General features: G+C 31.7%; 1 protein-coding gene across 1 annotated transcript; it reads left to right on the top strand.

Moving 5' to 3' along the window:
* Window positions 1-6,965: 6,965 nt before the first annotated feature.
* LOC116124302 (ubiquitin receptor RAD23b-like) lies at window positions 6,966-14,597 on the top strand. Its single transcript, XM_031410016.1, is given in 13 exon segments — window positions 6,966-7,035; window positions 7,157-7,235; window positions 7,237-7,308; window positions 9,325-9,361; window positions 9,455-9,476; window positions 9,479-9,530; window positions 11,138-11,315; window positions 11,416-11,550; window positions 12,356-12,421; window positions 12,908-12,955; window positions 13,060-13,169; window positions 14,062-14,140; window positions 14,242-14,597. Coding segments are annotated over 13 exon segments (1,065 nt in total). The 3' UTR covers window positions 14,359-14,597.
* Window positions 14,598-15,210: the final 613 nt, after the last annotated feature.

Here is a 15,210-nt window from a genome sequence, read left to right as displayed (position 1 = left end):
GCTTGTTCCTATTTTCACCCTGTATTGGAATCACAATAGGTGTACTTGTAATTGTGTGGTTAGAAAGAAGTATCTGTAGGAATACAACAATGTATTGAGCCCTGATGCCAGCCCCTAGGGAATTTTTCAAGCTTTAGGCATGGGACAAAACTACTTTTAAAGAGAATCTTCTTCCATCTTGAGGAAATATGTGATTATTCAGTATTGTACCATTTATAGCTGTCATATCAATTCTACTTTGTATTCGAAAGTTCTGAAGGATAAAGCCAGACATTAAAAAGTCTTAAATTTAGAAAATACCACTGAGACTAGATACCCTTAATCAATTATCGCAACCTTCCATGTGTAAAGGATAACGAAACAGACACATGGAATCTAGATGACTCAAAAACAAATAGAAACTCAAAACTTTGGCATATGATTGCATTAATTGTAAAATTGTACAAATCCTTATGCATTAATTGTATAAAACATTATGCTTTCAAGAACAAAATAATATGACTATTTTACTAATGTAATAGCTTTTACAAACTTTACTTATTAATGTTTTGTATTAATTTGTTCTAGCAAATATTTTTTAAGTATTATTCAAAAGAACTGCCTGAAAAAAAATAGAAACCCTGTCATTTTAATGTTGCTTGGCAAACAATTACAAAGAAAGGAAATAAAGTAGAAGCATTGATTTATAAGAGATTTTGTAACATAGTGATTAGTACTTTTTCCACCTATTTTGGATTGGTGTCTTACATTTACTATAAAGGGTAGTTCTACAATTAATATGCAGGACCTAGAAATTGCTTAATCAATTAAATCTCATAGAAATATGCCCTAGTGAAACAGAAAAGAGCCGCAATGTCCCAATTTTGGGTTAGTTTTCTAGAAAACTCTGAAGCTATGACATATCTGGAAGTGAAAAACTATTTATGAATCATTGACATATGAATTTTCGCAGTAGTATCATGAATACAATTGAATTTTGCTTCTAATATTGTTAGTCTATTAGGGTCCTGTATGTAAATATATCTTACTTATAGGGTCTAGATGCTCTGATGTAGCCTTGTATGTTTAATTCCTTTTCATATTGCATCTATACTGCCATTATCTCAATGTTTTGCTATTTTTTACAGAGTAAAACGTCGGGCTATGCTGGGCTTCATCTGCTCAGGTATTTTGCTGCTCATTCTTACTGTTTGTTGGACATCGTCTCTTTCTTTCTTTTTTCATGTATATATGAATACTACTTCCATTTTAATGACAGCCTGCTTCCACCACTCCATCACAACTGCACCGAGCTCCAATTCTACACCTGCACCAGAAACCTCTGCACAAGCACCGTAGGTTTTAGTCTTTTTTTTCTTTTTTTCTTTTTCATTTAGGTCCAAGTTTAATTATTAAATCCATTTATAAAGCCTCTTTATTTGGACTTAATTTTTAATTAATTAATTAAACTAATTAATCAACATTTAATTAATTTATCCAATTACAAAAATACCCTTTTAACCAATTCTACTAATTAGTCAATTAGGACTTATAGAAACTTTAATATCTTCATTAACTCTTCAATGAGAAAATCTCTTATTCCCATCAAGCTTAGAAATCCATAATGTATGTGACCTTTCTAGGTTTATTTATCGATTGACAATAAGGTAAATATCAACTCTTGATATCCATCTTCCTTACAGACCATAAGTGACACCTAACAGTATATCATAGCCCCCAATCAATGAATGAAGTGGGATCATATGAACCTGTAAAATTGAGCATTTCAGTCATGTCACCTCATTCCCTCCGATGTCGTGTTCTGATCAAGTGCAGACCATGGTATAGTCAAATCCCTAACTTGATCACATAATTTGGATCATCTTAAAATGTAGAATTGTGATTCTATGAAACTATTCATAAAGCACAAATGCTTTGGCCAAAGACTTCCTTCACATTCGTTGATCCCTTGGAACACTCAAGCTCGTAATATCCGAGCCATCAGATTCCTTATTAAATACGCATATGACTTTGTACATGATTAACTCATGACCAACAAGCACTACACACTAGATATAAACAATCTAGTGATAACGTATTGAAGAACCACAAGCTCCCATGCGCAAGACATGATCCCATCTCAGGTCTAGGGATAAAGTGACACTAATGCACATAACGATGATCGTTGACTGAAGATAATATACCCATGTGATCAATCGTCCACCAGTCACGCTCGATGCTTCATTCTCTAATAAATCACCTCATTACTCATGCTCTTATGATATGAGTTGCATCACCCAACCATCAACATCTCAGGCTAATTAATGATGACACACAGTAATACTGATCTTGCGATAATATTGCCTTGATTATTATCACATCTTATCAGGAACATACTTAAGAGTGAGTCACATGAAAGAATCTCAATACTCATATTCTTAAACTCTTTGAAAATAGAATTCTTTCCAAAACAAGCTCAAGGACATACGCAACTTAATTAAATATAGATGAGATAAAGTCGCATAGAATAATTGTCATTTTATTAATGATAAAACATTACAAAATTTATATATAAATATTTCCCTAAACCTTACATTTATCATTGGTTTTAGGGCACATACACTAATAGTACCCCTATGGTTTGCAAAATTGACAAGTCAATCTCTGTGTCATTCAAATTATCCAACTACCTTCCCTACTGTTAGGGGTGTGCAAGAATTTAAGGTTTGTTTGGGAGTTTTTTTTTCTACTAGTTTTGAGGGGTTTTTAATTAGACTGGTTTTAAGGTGTTCTAAAACCATTACTTGCCAGATTTTTTATGCATTGGTTTTGACTGGGTCAAAAACTCCTCAAAATCAGTGTAGTGTACTTTTGAAGGGTTTATAAAACCCCTCAAATCGGGGTGTTTTGGTTGGTTTTAAAATTTTATTCTACAAATATCCTATCCACTACAAAACTATCCCAATTACATCCAAAAAAAGATTTTAACCATATTATGCCCATCTCCAAATATATTAAATATAAAATAATTTTAAGCAATTATTAAAAAAAGGAAATTATTAAAATCTCATTTCTTGATGCTTCCTTGGAGAAGTGGGGTTAAATTTTTCAATCATTCTAAATGCTACAAAGAATGGTGAAGAAGGATAAGGAAACTTTATCACATTTGAAGTTATAAAGTACTAATAAATAGAAAACAAATAAAGAACCTTACCTTGTAATTGAAAAAACAAAACTCCTAAGTACTGATTGAAGTTGAGGTATTTTTATGGGCATATATGTAAATTTATCATTTTAAAAAACTATCAAAACTACTGGAAAATAAACTCTCAAGCACAGGTTGAGTGTTTTAAAAACCGCTACTAAAAATCCATCAAAACCGTTACGGTGGTTTACCCTCAAAATCGCTACTGTGGTTTACCCTCATAACAGCTATCATGAAACTCCCAAGTAGACCCAGGTATAACCAAAACCGATGGGTACCTAGGATGCTGGTTTTGGTTCCTACCCGAAATTACCCCTCATAGGGTCGGTTTTGGTTCCCTAATGGGTGGAACTGGTACTGTGCGGTTCTGATACCGGTTTTACTAGTTTAAGAAACTAAAACTGACTTAGGAATCAAAACCAAAATCAAGATCCAGGTACCTGGGTTAGAACTAGTTTAAGAATTGGGACCTAACTAAAATTTTACCAAAAAGGGGGCAATTTTGTAATTATGCTTTTTGAATAAAAAATAGAGTAATGCTACGGACACCGAATTTGTGCACCAAAATTTTTTACCGGACGACGTGGCATCTACTAAGACGTAGCCACGTTGGACAGAAAATACTAATTCCGTGAATGGACGACCGTCCATCTTACACGAACGGCTGTCCATATGTTATGGACGACCATTCATCACGAATGGACAATCGTCCACGATAATATCAATGGACTCCCATCCATATAATATAAATGGGTGTCCATTTACTATGCACGAGCGTCCATATAAGATGGACGCCCGTCCAAAAAAGTTTAAAAACAAATAATGGACGGGTGTCCATATACAATGGACGGCCGTCCTTACCCAAATTCTAGTTTAATTAAAAAAAATTTAAAAAAAATTCTAAATTGTGAGTACTTTTTTTCTGTCTCTCTTATTTTGCATTTTTTTTTATTTTTTTTTTGTAAATTTAAAAAAAAAAATTATTTGAGTATGGACAGCAGTCCATCTCATTGGATGGCCGTCCATTTATCCTCATTAGATGGACTAGCATCCATGCTTTAAACTTTAAAAATCAAAGTTTTTTTTTCCCCTTTATTTCATCTAGAAGTTTTGTGCTTTAAAAATGAATATTTCATCTAAAAATTTTCACTTAAACAAGCCATAGGTTTTTATAAATGAAAAAGAAATTGTAAATTTAAAAAAAATAAATTATTTGAGATGGATTGGCGTCCAATACTCTGTGCTTTAAAATTATATGGACGGCCGTCCATATAATGTGGATGGTCGTCCACAGTAAAGGGACTCCCGTCCATAATATATGGACAGGAGTCCATTGATATTTTCTGGACTCTCGTCTATTCATGATAAATGGTCGTCCATAAGATATGGACGGACATCCATAATTGTTGGACGGCCGTTCATTTACTGAATGCATATGTTGTATCCTACGTGGCCACGTCCAAGTCAGATGCCACATAGATTGGTGCAAAATTTTGGTACCAGCATTTGGTGTCTGTAGCATTTTTGTAAAAAATAAGGGTTTGCGATTTGGGAGAAAAATTGGATATTGCTTCGTTCTTCCGTTCTTTGGCTGCCACTCACCTTTGTTTGAATTTCCACTTGATTTCTCTCTCGGACACCAAATTTGGAAACTCGAACAAGCTCCCAACCACTCCTAATAACATAGTAATTTTCAAATGAACACTGTAATAATATAGTAATTTTAAGACTGATTTAGACAATTTAAATTAAAAGTAAAGTGCATGCAAAACAATGAAACCATCTTTCCTTGACTCTTTACTTTAGGGTTGGGGAATTTAAAAAAAAAAAAAAAAAAAAAAATTGTAGGGAAGTGACGTGATAGTGTGTGGGTGACACAACTGATGAATGACATCTGTTCCGTCAGTTGCCACATCATTATGTAAGATTAACGTAAGAGAGCGATGTATTGTATTAAGAGATATAGGAGAAAACGATTATAAATATGGGATACATTATTACTCAATTTAAAATAATTTTTTTTATATAATTATATCCATCAATATATAACAATTAAATGGTGGATTCAAGTGTGTTGATGTTACACAAAAAGAAATTATATGTTTGATCAAATTTTTAAGTTGTTATGAATTTATATACAAAAATATTTCTGATGAACCATTAATATAAATTTTAAACTAGATTTGAAGATTTTGAAAACTATATACTTTAACAACTTAAATACCTAATTTATCCATATTCACACTTATGAACTATTTATTACCATAAATATTAAAATTTTGTTTTATAATGAAAACAAATAAATTTTCATATATTTTATTTCTAGATTTGTCACAATGAATGAATTTTATTATGTAGCAAATGCTCAAATAATTACCATGCATGACATGTGAGAGCTTCTTGGAAACTTTGGGTTCAAGATAAAAGTCCATTTTAGCATCTACATAAAAAAAATATAATAATAAATAAATTTGCAAAGCTAACCATAGACAAATTGTACAGGAAGCAAACATTAACGAGTGTGAATGATTTTATTTATATTTTAAGGATTATAAGTAATATAGATGGAATATAACAAAAACTTTTTTATTTTATTTTTTTATTTTATTTTATTTACCTATGGTATTACTTAATATGAAAAGCATAGATGGGAAAGTATTAATTACTTTTTTCAAAACTATACGATAATTTAGCAAGGTGAATGTTTAGTGTCAATGCGCATGCATCCGTTGCATACTGTATAACAACTTTGTAGTCAGGAGCTATGCAACAACTGTTCAGACGTGATTGACACTAGTAGACTATTTAATAGAGATTTAAAAAAAAAAAAAAATTAGGGGAGTTTTTAATAGTTTTAGAGAATTTTCTATAAACTAGAAGTAATACTTTTATACGTTTTTATTTCACAGTGTAACTAAAATAACATTATAAACTTGGGAACAACTAGAGTTGATTGTTAGTGGAATTACAAGTTAAATTTTATGTATTTTATGAGGGCTTTTAAATTAAAGGTACTCAGAATTTCAAAAAACATCAAAACCTCCTCCAAAATGGTTTTTTTTTTTTTAAATAATATTTAAGGAGATTTAATATTCTATAAAAACACCACACGGTATCAAAAGTATTTAAATCGCTGTCTCAAGTAATATGTAATCTTTGTGTCGTTGAATGTAAATAAGTTGTATCTAGTAATAATATAACAATCCAAATACATAGTTTAGGAAGTTAGTATTACATGAGGTTTTTTATGGTTTTTCGGAAGTTTGTGAGCTTCAATCTAATAAACAATTATGTTACAACTATATCAATTTATTCCAAACTTTAACTTAACTACATTTTTTTTTTTTTTTTTTTTTTTTTTATAGCCCATAAATCATGACCTCGCCTTTGCAAAATCAAATTCACATTAGAATTCTTCAAAACTTTAATTTTGGAAACGAGAAACAAATATATTTGACTATATACGAGAAGACTTTCTCAATCAACAAACTTTTTTTCCCTCTAAAGTCAAAAAAAAAAAAAAAAAAAAAAAAGGAAGTAAAAGAATATTATGAATTGAATTATAATCACTTATCAAAATCATCCATTTATTTAAAACTTTAAAGGTGTCAGTGTATTTCTATAAACTTTAGGGAGTTTTAATATATACCATTTTCCTTTTATTCTCCTTCCCTCAAAACTTAAAAAGCGTTTTCTAGGGCTCTCTGTCTCTCTTCTTCTACACTACACATAACCGAATTAAACCGCTGTCGTTTCGACCCTCCTTCTTCCCAATTCGCCAATGAAGCTCACTGTAAAGACTCTCAAGGGCAGCCATTTCGAGATTAAGGTTCAGCCTTCCGATACGGTACGTCGTCGTTTTCACTATCGTTTATGTTAATTATGCGAATAGAATTTAGAATTTATTTGTTATTAGTGTTTTATGTCGTTTACTGATGAATAGCTTGTCGTTTTTGGTATGTCGAACCAAAGGTATGGCTGTCAAGAAGAACATAAATGTACAAGGAAAACAATTACCCTTGTGGCAACAGTTGTTAATTCACAATGGTAAGTGTTGAAAGTGAGACAACTTTAGCTGATAATAAAGTCTCTGAAGATGGTTTTTCTGTTGTATGCTTAGCAAGGTAATTTTTTTTTAGGTTATTTATTATTTTTATATATTCTTGTGTGAACTTTCAAGAGTTATAATACATTTGTATTGTTGAAAAAATATTTTTTTTATTTTTATTATTATTTTTTATATTGGACTATATGTTGATGGTGCCGGTTTCAAAATAGGAGATTGTTGTTGATGCTATGAGGGTGATGGGTAATGTGTAAATTGTCATAAAAAGTTAAATTTATAAGTGTACACAGGGTTTGAGTGGTGGCATACATGGTTATAGTACTTTTGCACTGTTAAAAAATGAATTTTATTAAAGCGTACACTAGTGGCCCTAGGTTAGAAATGGGAGAGTATGTAATTGTATAAAGGTAATAGTACATTTGTATGTTTAAAAAAGAAGGAATTTTGTAATAAAAAAAAGGTTAAGTTTATATATGTGTGCACTGGGTTTGAAATTGTAGAATACTTTGAGACTTTACAAGTTTATGTGAATGCTTGGAAAAGAAGTTATATTAGATAGGTTTGGGATCATTGGCTACTGTCAGATCCTAAGAGGATATTAATACGTGTACATTGTTTGAAAGGAGTAATTTTATATTGTAATGTTACATTTATTGATTTTGGCTTATGTTGTGGCAAACCATTGGTTTAGATGCATTCTAGTTATTTTATTCAATATTATGTTCATTGGTGATCAAATTGGTTTTTGTATTGTATATCGCAGTCATTCGAGGATAGAAAGTTTGTTATAATTTCACTGGTTTTTATTTGGCTAACAAGTGATGGTGTCTTTATTACATTATTTATTATTTCTTGAAAACTGGAAAAACTTATTAATTAGAAAAAAGGATTTACTAAACAGTGAACAAGTTGTCCACAATAAATCTATACATGTAGGTATATGGATGCTTGTTCCTATTTTCACACCTGTATTGGAAATCAAAATAGGTGTACTTGTAATTGTGTGGTTAGAAAGAGAAGTACTGTAGGAATACAACAATGTATTGAGCCTGAATATGCCAGCCCCTAGGGAATTTTTCAACTTTAGGCGATGGGACAAAACTACTTTTAAAGAGAATCTTCTTCCATCTTGAGGAAATATGTGATTATTCAGTATGTACCATTTATAGCTGTCATATCAATTCTACTTAGTTATTGAAAGTTCTGAAGGATAAAGCCAGACATTAAAAAGTCTTAAATTTAGAAAATACCACTGAGACTAGATACCCTTAATCAATTATCGCAACCTTCCATGTGTAAGGATAACGAAACAGACACATGGAATCTAGATGACTCAAAAACATAATAGAAACTCAAAACTTGGCATATGATTGCATTAATTGTAAAATTGTACAAATCCTTATGCATTAATTGTATAAAACATTATGCTTTCAAGAACAAAAATAATATGACTATTTTACTAATGTTCATAGCTTTTACAAACTTTACATTATTAATTGTTTGTATTAATTTGTTCTAGCAAATATTTTTTAAGTATTATTCAAAAGAACTGCCTGAAAAAAAATAGAAAACCCTGTCATTTTAATGTTGCTTGGCAAACAATTACAAAGAAAGGAAAATAAAGTAGAAGCATTGATTTATAGAGATGATTTTTAACATAGTGATTAGTACTTTTCCACCTATTTTGGATTGGTGTCTTACATTTACTATAAAGGGTAGTTCTACAATTAATATGCAGGACCTAGAAATTGCTTAATCAATTAAATCTCATAGAAATATGCCCTAGTGAAACAGAAAAAAGCCGCAATGTCCCATTTTGGGTTAGTTTCTAGAAAACTCTGAAGCTATGACATATCTGGAAGTGAAAAACTTTTATGAATCATTGACATATGAATTTTCGCAGTATATATAATACAATTGAATTTTGCTTCTAAATTGTTAGTCTATATAGGTCCTGTTGTAAATATATCTTACTTATAGGGTCTAGACTGCTCTGATGTAGCCTTGTATGTTTAATTCCTTTTCATATTGCATCTATACTGCCATTATCTCAATGTGTTTGCTTTTTTTACAGAGTAAAACTCGGGCTAGCTGGGGCTTCATCTGCTCAGGTATTATTGCTGCTCTTCTTACTGTTTGTTGGACATCGTCTCTTTCTTCTTTTTCATGTATATATGAATACTACTTCCATTTTATAATGACAGCCTGCTTCCACCACCTCCACAACACTGCACCGAGCTCCAATTCTACACCTGCACCAGAAACCTCTGCACAAGCACCGTAGGTTTTAGTCTTTTCAAAAAAATTTTTTTTTTTCTTTTTTTTTGAATTTGCTGGATTTATCGTGCTTATCTTGTAATATATTATGTTTCAGGGCTCCAAAGACCACCACATCTGCTTCGATGCGACAACAGCTAGTATGGGCTCTATCTGTTCATTAGATTATCTTCATATGTTAAATATGGTTATATATGCTGGAATTCAGAGTTAATGCATAGATGATGAAGTTTTGAACATGAACATTCTTTTTCATGGTTATGAGGAATTTAACATAAGCACTGGCACTGAACTCGTTTGTAGCTTCAGCATATTGAGCTCAAGCATGAGATTTTAATTCTACCATCCATGATTTGACTTGGTTATCCTTTTAACTTTTGAATGCTAGATCCCTTTCTTTTCAATTTGTTGCTGGTGGAAGATAGGACAGTAGTGGGTGTTTCCTTATCGGGATAATAAAAGTGCACTTATATTATTTTTTATTTGTATGTCATACTATACAAATAATTAGGATTTTTCTCCCATTATCTGTTAGCTTTTTCATATCATTTTCCGTTGTTTCCTCTGGTCTCAACTTAACAATGTATCTGCACAAATCAAGCACTTTTTTTATTTTCTCTCGTCATTTTCAAGTAAAAACTGTTCGGAATTTCTCATTTTCTTCCAACAAATCCAAGCATGATAGTGATAAGACATGTCAGACCATTGACAACTTAAACAATAATCCATTTAAATGCTCTACTCATCTCTATCCCAGGTTTTTGTTTCTATCAATATTATATTTATTGTTTAGTTGGACAAGATGTCTATACTTATGGAATCTAAATGTTTGATGAATGTGCTTTTGTTGGATGCACTGATACGTTATATCTAAATCTGTTGGTCTATCAGTCATTTTATTTTCCTTTGGTTTCTATACCACATTTTGCAAATAGAGAAGTCATGATGATATCTATATAAATTAAAAGGTTGTGGTTGTTCTATATGAGAAATAATTTCATGAATACATCACTTATACTTAGAAGAAATGGGACTGTGGATATTCTGGGCTCATTTGTGCAAGATATATATGTTTGAATAGAAAGACATTTTTGTTTGAGAAAGCAGTTGCTTAGAATTTTACTATTTGATAATTCTTTTAGTCCTTTTACTGGTATAAAGTATTTTTTTTTTATTTCAGTTTAGTGATTAATTATAAAATGTAGACTGTGGGAGAAACAGCTGTATGATTGATTGACTATGTTGAAAAAATTTAAGGAAATGTACAAATAGTATTTTGATGAATTATTTGCTCCGTATTCTTTTTTCTTTTCTGTAAGAATGTTTTAAATAAATAATATTCAATCAGTCCCCATGTGTTTGTTTTCAATAATACTATACTTACAAAAAAATCTTATAAAAATTTCTATACAAAGAGATGTGACAAAAAATGAATGGAAGAGTGAAACAAAAAGTCAAAACTCATTATATTCACTCTTCCATTTATTTTTTGTCACATCACTTTGTATGGAGGTCTTTGTTAGATTTCTTTGTAAGTGTAGCATTACTCGTTTTATGATGTTTAGGATATATTAATTATGATGCTAATTTTTTTTGCATTTGTGCTGCAGTGCGAATACTGATACCTATGGTCAAGCTGCTTCAACGTTAGTTGCTGGAAATGATCTTGAGCAGACAATTCAAGAAATAATGGATATGGGTGGTGGAACCTGGGACAAAGAAACTGTTACTCGTGCTCTTCAAGCAGCTTATAATAACCCAGAGCGAGCAGTGGATTACTTGTACTCTGTATGTATAACCTCCATAAATTCTCATCTGTAAAATTTTAATGGTTTTATATGTTTTGTTAATTTGTAAATTTTAATTACTGATATTGATCTACCTTCAGGGCATTCCTGAAACGGCCGAAGTTGCTGTGCCGGTGGCTCGCTTTCCGGCAAGTCAGGCAAGTGAAACTGGTGCAGCAGAAGTTCCACCGGTGTCTGGAGCACCTAATTCCTCTCCGTTGAATATGTTTCCCCAGGTAAACTTTTAGATTGTAGATGAATTCTAATTGTTTGTTTACTCTAATTTGGAGGTATGAAATGGTTTGTGTGGCACGGGCATGTGTGGCCCAAGCCAAACACCACCCATTTGCTATAAAACATGAGAAGACCTATGTATTGAAGCAGCATGCCACAATTCCACATGAAGTGTGAACTGCTGTGTGGTTGCACAGGCCCACAAGTCTATGGAGTCTTCTCATCTTCTCATCGGGCACAAGTGCAAATAACATTAGATATTAAAAGAAAAGAAAAGAAAAGTGAAATCTTGTCTCTTTTGTATGTATTTTTTAAAACGATATTGCGACATCATTTCTTCATTTCAATTTTTATTTATTTTTTTTGGTTTTCAATCCTTTCAATTTCAGTAATTGGCTTCCTGTTATTGAAGATTAAGAAATTTTTAATTTTTTTTTTTTTTTTTTTTTTTTTCAATCTAGTCACATTTCAGTCACAATTGAAAATTATTTTTGTTGTTTAGCAGTACTCATGTTAACCTCGTAGGAACACATATATTAAATGATTGTGTCAACATAACTTGAAGGTATCAACGAAATAAAAAATGAAAAGAATGTATTATGGTGCATTAAATACAATTGTCTTACTTTGAAAATGAAAAATAAAGGAGATTTGTGCTTTAGCTTGGGATTCATGTCATGCCATTTGTGCAAGCCTAGTATTTTGGTTCATGCCTGGGCTGGCCTTATTTGATGGGTCCATTTTTTTTTTTTTTGACATTTCTTCTCTATGAACATTGTAATTCAAATTAGCTGGAATCTCTTTCAGGAGACACTTTCAGGTGCTGCTGCTGGTGGACTTGGATCCTTGGACTTCCTTAGAAATAATCAACAGGTGTGGTTCCTTATTTATTAGTAACAGCTGTGTCGTCACTATTTGTTTTATTTATTGGATTATATTGAAGCATTGCATCAAAGTGACAGAATGTGTTGAATCCAATTTCCTTTCGATCATTGTCCTAGAGTTGACATGTGTGGGCTTACATTCCTTTTAATATGATTTTGTTGGTGATGTGTAGTAGGATTAGCAGTGTTGAAAGTAATGTAATGGGTCATGACCATCATAAGAAAATGAACTATGACATAATTTATTCAACAATACATCCATTTTCTTTTAATGTATATTTGATAATCATGTTAATGCATACATCTTTTAGATAGTAATTGATTGATATACTTGGAAAGTTTGGGTTGTGGTTGGATTTAATATTTGGTGCTTATGTTGAAGAATTACATGATCAGATCCTGATGTGCTTAATTGCTCGTTAAAACTTTTTCCTGCCACTGACTAATTGTTTTCTGTAACTTTATTGCATTACAGTTTCAAGCTTTGCGTTCAATGGTGCAGTCAAATCCACAGATTTTACAGGTATACAATTTTTTTATTCTCTTCTCCTTTTGCTTTGTATCAGTTAATTTTAGTTATTCTTCATTACCTTGGTCGTGGAGTATAGACTGCTGCTTCTGTTACAGCCTATGCTTCAGGAGCTTGGAAAGCAAAACCCCCAGCTTTTAAGACTAATTCAAGAACACCAAGCGGAGTTCCTTCAGTTAATAAATGAACCTATTGATGGTTCTGAAGGGTGAGTACCTTATTGGACATATGTGTAGTATGTAATATTGATCGAGAATCTATAATCAAGTTCTAGTAGTTATTTTAGAAAATAATATATTTGAGGAATTTAAATATGTCTCACTTGTTTTAGTTATGTTTTAATATTCTTGAAGTAATTTTTTTTTTTTTTAATAACTACTAAAACTTTATTATAGTTTCTCCATCATATGTTATAAGAAAAGCAATAGTAAGACTTTCTTGTATAGCAGTTATGATTCCCAAAATTGTTACATAATAACCCGTCTTGATATAATGCACCTTTAATTTAGATTCTTGTGGGATTTGTCAAAAAGAAGCTATGCTAGAAATTTATTGATGCGTGTTAGATACTAGACAATTTTTAGAGTTAAATGCCTAAAATGTCACTGTGTTTTATTGGTGCTATGAAATATAATAGATACAGGAAGTCTTAGAAGATCTACAAATCCTGTGTACTTCGCAATTGTGTTGATACTGGAGTAATACTACACTCATAATCATGCATGCAAACTTTTCTATTCAAATTGACTTTGCTTTGCTGTTTGTTTGCTGTGTTATCTATTTAAATTTGGTTGAATTTATTTTTTAATTTCACTGATTCATTTTAATAGAAGATCAGCTTTTATCGTTAGTAAATATAGTGTTATTTTTTTAATCACTATGCACTTAACGGGGTGAGTTTTTGAATTGAAAGTTAAGTCAAGTATAATCTCAGGAAGTTAGTTTTTTGAAACAGTTTCAAAAAACTCTTTTCACCTCAGTGCTACAAACCTTGTGTTAGAGATACCGCCTCCCATGTTTAAATGCTTTAAGCATTTCATTTGCTTTTATACGTGAAGTTGAAAATTCTAGGTCATCTGAATTTTCGTTGGTTTTTTCAGGGATATATTTGATCAGCCTGAGCAAGACATGCCACATGCAATCAATGTCACCCCCGCCGAACAGGAGGCTATCCAACGAGTATGTCGTCTTTTTTGTGATATATAGACAATTTCTTATACTATTCAAGTTTCCAGCTTGTTTTATATATAATATAACGAGTTAATTTCTCCTACTTGTAGCTGGAAGCAATGGGGTTTGATAGAGCCCTTGTCATCGAGGCATTTTTGGCATGTGATCGTAACGAAGAATTGGCGGCCAACTACCTACTGGAAAATGCTGGAGATTTTGAGGATTGAATTCATAGTTTTGGTTTTTCAGATGAATCGCCTTTCTATCAGAATCTTTACTTGGGTAGGTTGCAGATTGATTAAATTATTGACTCTCATGATGAAACATTGAAATTAATTTATAGTTTTGGGTTTTAGATGAATATTTGACAGCTTCTTACTCGGTTAATGTTTGGAGTGATTAATTTATGAACTGTGATGATGAATCATGGAAAATCAATTTTGAGAGTTGTTAGTTTCAACTGTTATTTACTCCCTCCGTCGCGCCACTCCTAATTATTTATTGTCACAAAACCCTTTTATTTGAACATCAGGCTTCTGTTTTAATTGAACATTTATTGAGTTGACCTTTTGTTTTCTTCAAGTTATAAAATCATTTTACCGTTTACATAGCCACCAAGTTGTCAATCACAGTAACCACCACTGAGTGGTCCACCAAGTTGTCAATTACAATAATCACCACTGAGTAATCTAATGGTAAAAAAGCATAGGAGGATGTAAGTTTACGTAGTCTTTCGAGTTCAAGTCTTTATGACTTTTAATAGGGATAGTTATCAGAGCTAGTATTCGATCAATAACTTCATAATCTCAAGAAAAATAGTCGAGTTGTATGTAAAGTTTGAATATTCCGATAATAAAATAAGAAAAAGGTTGTCACAAACTCCATCAAAGAGTGGTCATCACTTGCACTAATCATGTTAAAAGCATTGTTTTAAAACCTGAACTAGAGGGCTACCTGCTTTACTTCTTGGGTCAATTGGTCCAACCGATTAGATCGGCCGGTTGGACTAGTGATGTTAGCACAGCCAACAAGAATATCTCTTTTTTGAAAATTTTAGATTTTCAATAAGAATACCAACT

This window comes from Pistacia vera, unplaced genomic scaffold, assembly GCF_008641045.1.
Source record: "Pistacia vera cultivar Batoury unplaced genomic scaffold, PisVer_v2 Contig151, whole genome shotgun sequence".
Taxonomy (NCBI): Eukaryota; Viridiplantae; Streptophyta; class Magnoliopsida; order Sapindales; family Anacardiaceae; genus Pistacia; species Pistacia vera.
Note: the sequence above shows the minus strand (reverse complement) of the source record. Positions and strands in the feature narration are given on the sequence as shown.